The sequence below is a fragment of the Morone saxatilis genome, unplaced genomic scaffold (genome assembly GCF_004916995.1).
Source record: "Morone saxatilis isolate NCDOM2014 unplaced genomic scaffold, NCSU_SB_2.0 Contig21, whole genome shotgun sequence".
Lineage (NCBI taxonomy): Eukaryota > Metazoa > Chordata > Actinopteri > Moronidae > Morone > Morone saxatilis.
In genome coordinates this window covers 8,066,330-8,071,350 of record NW_023339774.1, presented here as the reverse complement: position 1 = coordinate 8,071,350, position 5,021 = coordinate 8,066,330, and the positions used below count along the sequence as shown (strand labels likewise).

The 5,021-nt window shown below is 42.6% G+C and overlaps 1 protein-coding gene across 2 annotated transcripts in view; it reads right to left on the bottom strand.

Moving 5' to 3' along the window:
* Positions 1-4,117, bottom strand: part of LOC118332573 (A-kinase anchor protein 2) — a gene marked incomplete at its 5' end in the record, with an annotated part of 63,655 nt that extends 59,538 nt beyond the window's left edge. For both annotated transcript variants that reach the window (XM_035667930.1, XM_035667931.1), the window contains 1 exon segment: positions 4,066-4,117. In XM_035667930.1, coding sequence (XP_035523823.1) covers positions 4,066-4,117 — 52 coding nt within the window.
* Between the last annotated feature and the right edge of the window lie 904 nt (positions 4,118-5,021).

Genomic DNA, 5,021 nt, shown 5'->3' with positions numbered 1-5,021 from the left:
TTCCCCATTGTGGGACAAATAAAGGTTTTCTTATCTTATCTTATCTTATCTTATCTTATAGTTTGAGCAGATCTTTTGGAAATGAAATATCTCTGGTCCCTGAGAGTCTCTGTCTTGTTCTCAGTGCCAGCAGCTCCTCATTCTCTGTCTCTTCCCACAAACACACTCACCACCACCATCATCTCACTCCTCACGCACCACTTCCTAATTCCCCTCAGACTTGGCCCCAGACGATCTGTGTGTTTCAGTGTGTGTGTATGTGTGTCAGGGGGCAGCTGAGAGTCCAAAGGGTTGAGGTCATCTGTGTAAACATATCACAGACCCTACAGAGAAGTTGAATGAATGAGTGCATGCAAAGACACACGCACACGTACGTGCGCATTCTGCCATGCCGTTTGCGGTTGGCAGGCCGCATGGGGAACAGCTAATTAGAAAGATGAAGCGCTCATCATTCATTGGTTGATCTCAAAACCACACACAGGGTTTTGGTGAACACACACGAATTTCGAAAAAACAACAACACACAGACATACATATGCACACACACACACACACACACGTAATCAGTTTTTTTAACGAACCCTGACCAGGCTGTACTCCATCCGACTGCTATAATTACATGTTAATAATATACCAATTACAGGTCTGGATTTAACAACATGACATCACAACTGTTCCCTAATCTGACCAATTAGAAACCATGGCAACCTGCACCACTGGCAGCTGACAGGCCGTAATCACTATCAGACCGTGAGGATCAAACAAACGAGGCAGTTGACTACTCAACTCTTAGATTAGACACCAGTAAATGTCCCGCTCTCCTTGTTGCACCGAATGATTAACGCTTTAAGAAATCTTGTTATGTAAAAAACAAACCAATCGGTAATGCATTTTTTTTTCACTTTGGATGGCACTAACTTTGACAAAACTTTAAAAAAGAGCCATCTTAGTAATGGTAAATGTAGTTTAGCTAAGTTTAACACATGTTATGATAGGGGAAGAGATGCAGCAGTAAAACTACTGTAAATAAATTGTGCAGGAGCAGAGAGATGCCATGTTCATTGCTCTCTTGGTTCTTCAATAATTAACAAGAAATATGAAAGCACTAAGAGGAAAATGTTATATATAGGAATGAAATCATAAGACAAACAGGCATACTGCGTGCTTGCAGTATGGGATCTTTATAGAGCTGGTTGACAAATTATGACAATTCATTTGAGTCTTTCTTTTCTTGTACGAAATAGTGAAAATAAGGTTATTAGAATTTTTTTTCACTAAAAAAATAATAAATACATGAACACCTGTCTAAAGTCACATTTCTGGAAACTGTTGCATAGGGACCTTAGAAATATCATCTTCATGTTTTCATCTTTTAGCATTTGTGCAACATAACTTATGTATTAATATCATGAAATGTGCCCCCCAAGCTTGAAAATAATCAGATTTTATTTTTTGGCCATTTTCACAAATCAAACATGAAATTAAGTTATTCCAGTTTCGAGCCATTGTAGAGAGACTAAAATGCCTTGGTCCAGTCCTGTAAATTCTCTCTTCACTGTCTCAATCAAACTGCTGTGATCAAGCAGATAGGTATGTTGTCCTTTCAAAACAGAGGGCTAGTAATTCACAGCCATTAAGTGCCATGCTTTATTCACGAGCCATTATAATGACAGCTGTCTGCTACCTTTTTTTTGGTCCACTTGAAGTCCACGTGACATCTTATTTACAGTCGGTGTCGGACTCGGTGTGTTCTGGCGGCTCAGACAGACACGGCTGGTCTAACCCTTGGCTCTGATTTTAGAGGAAGCTTCCAATTTGGCTCGAGATCTGCTAAAGTATTGATGAAGGCAGACACTGATGGTGATGACAATGAAATCTCAGACTATCAATTATTGATGAAATCATTAGCATGTCAGCTGCAGACCGGAGACAGTGTGTGTGTGTGTACACCTCTCTGCAGGGGTTCAAGTAATGCTTATTCAGAAAGTCAGTCAGATGGATTCAAATTTAGTGTTGGGCAGTTTATATTATTCTGATCGAGTGTTTTTTGATGGAGGAGGATTTATAACCTCCTTCCCATTCCCTTTGAGATACTCTGGGAAACTTTGTCGAGCTACTGTATTTACACTGGACCTGCGTTGGCTGGCTGAGTCTGCGGCTTAGAGAGTGCTTAGCTGCCGGAGAGTTGTTAGTACTATTAGTGTAATAGTAACCCTTCTCTATTTAAGTGCCTGGTAGGCTTTGAAAGCTATTAGCGCTGTTATTGTCTTTGATATAGTGCACACACAGAGTTGAGACAAGACAGATGCTTATTTGGAGGAGACAAATAGGCTCAAATGATTTACTTCTAGTCACCGGCTGACCTTACTTTAAATGTGTGTCAAAGCTCTTGGCACTTACAGAAGGATCTCTGATAGCACTTCAGGGAAGAATTACACTGGATTGAGCATTCTTTGTACTGTTTACAACGGCTGCCACCAGAATATTGCAGTTTTTCTTGGCCTGGTGCACCAAACAAAAACTCACTTACACATAATCGATGATTTTGTACTGTTTCGCCAAATACACATGCAAGAATGATGCAAGACACAGACATGCTTGTTCCTCTCTATTCGAAATCGTGAGAACTTTCCACTCTCGCTTCACTTAAGTGCCTGAATGGTTAAAGTACATGCAGCCTGGTACGACTGCCATGATCAACGTGGCCAAAATAGTTTCTCCATCTGCCGCTGTTCCACCACTTGTGTGTATGAATGCGTATACGTGTGTGTTCCTGTGCCTCTGTGCGTGTGTGTGTGTGTGGTATGCTGTGGTTCCTAGCTGGCGCCAAATTTAGTCCCGGGCAGTGAATCCGGGGCTAACTGTTGCTCTGAAGTCCTACCAGCCCCGAGCCAAACACTCCAACAGATGCTTCAGTGATCATGAAACATAACGGCGAGTATCGAAACATGTTCGAGACCACCTCGCGGGCTGAGATCCTTCTACCTTGGCAAGCATGTACACCTAAAAACCTCAGACATCTGGCCAAGAAGAAAAAAACGGAAAGAACTGATTTTCCACCAACTTTCCTCTGAGGTGCCCCCCCCCCCCCCAGAGTTCCCACCCCCCCCAAATAAAAAAAGACATGGAATAAGATGAAAGCTGACACGAACAGAAAGGCAAATACAGCAGCAGCGGAGGACAGAAGGCTAGTGGAGGAGTAAAGCACACTACAATGGGTGCAACAAAAATCACTTTGTTTTCTGTGGCGAAAATGGGTGTAGGAGGCTATGATGTCATGCTGTAGAGCTCTCACATTAATAAGCTTATTCACTTTTTAATTTAAACGACCAAAAAGCAATATGACGAGATTATAAAAAGTGATATTCAACAATGTTTATTTTAGCTTTCGTCGGCATTAAGCCTCCCGCCATAGAAGCTACAGTGGGCGAGCATTAGCTAACTTGAAGAATGTGAACTGCAGAAACACAAATTGCACACTGGATGTCAGTTGTAATGGGGAAAATGTATCTAAACTTCTGTTTGGGTCCATATGTTGTAAGTTCATAAAGGTAACTGGTTTAAGAACCATTATAATACAGCAGGTCAGATCACTGCTGCTCTAAGTTTAAGTCTCACCCAACGGGTCACCAAGCTTTACAGTTCTCTACCGTTGTATTTACGCCGTACAGATTGGTCAGAGTTCAATAAACATGAACTTTGGTATGGGGCAAAGAGACAAAAACTGTTGAAGACACTTTTTCCCGCCCCTCTACATGTGTTTGAACTAACGTGAATGGAACATGAATGAATAATGTGACAAGAGCATGACGGAGAATGAGAGAGAGAGAGAGAGAGAGAGAGAGCGAGAGAGAGAGAGAGGAACTAATGAAAGAAAGAGTTGCAACAACTCTGAGGTGCCAGACAGTTAGGCGAGATATTGTACTGCGAATGACAGAAAGGGATAGAGTCAAGGTGAGACAGGGGTTGGCCGTCTAAGTCACTGACAGACAAACAGACAGCAAAACAAACAGTCAGAAGGTCAAATAAAAAAAAGAAAATGGTTTAAAACACACTCCGACTTACCGCCAAGGCCTGCAGCCTCTCTTTGTGGAGCTGAGCCTCCTCACACGACATCCTGAGGGGGGAAAGCAGGGGAGAGGGGGGTTGAAAGGAGAAAGAGAGACGTGAGATCTGGGAATACAAGAGAGCTGGAGTCCCTCAGCGAGAGGTAAAGAAATAGAGAGGGGCGGGAGGTAGAGGAGAGAGGGAAAAGGAGGAGAAGAGGAGGAGTATCCAGACGAGGTCTTTCCTCAGCAGTAATCCAACCAGAGAGAGGAGACAGTGGGGAGAAGGAGCTCGCACTGAGAGGAAGCAAAGGTCTCTCATTCACTGGCCATGTGCCTCACACTCAGCCCGCTGCTCGCATTTTCCCTCCGTGTCTCTATCACCCACTCTTTCTTTTGCGCTCTGTCTCTCCTCCCATTTGTCCCCTCCTTCCCTCCCTCTCTCTCTCTTTTTTAGGCATGAGCCATGTGTGATTAAACAGCTGGGAGGAGCAGCTGAGAGAGGGAAGGGGAGGGAAAGAGAAGTGATGGCATGATGATGGGGGGGGTGGGGGGGGGAGAAAAAGGAATGAGAGAGAGAGAGAGAGAGGAAAAGCAAAATAAAATTGCAGAAGTAAGGACAAGAGAAGCAGAGGAGTAATTTGTCATACTTGAAGGCTAAGAGACAATGGGAAATGGAACAGACTAAATCAGACATTTTTCAATCATTTTGCCAGCCCGTTTCATTCAGACTAATTACTGAAATAAATCTTTTCATAGATCAAAATTTCTACTATCACAAACATTTATCGCTCAGTTCTGTGCTTGAAGAAGCAGTTTACTAAAACACACCTCTGTATGTAAGGTAGGAATTACAGGTGAGACAGAAAAAATAGATAAAAGGGAACTTTATTAAAGATATAATACGTAACATTTCCACTTTAGGATGTGTATAAATACTAGACCTATGTTATATATTTTGTTGAGTTGTGCACT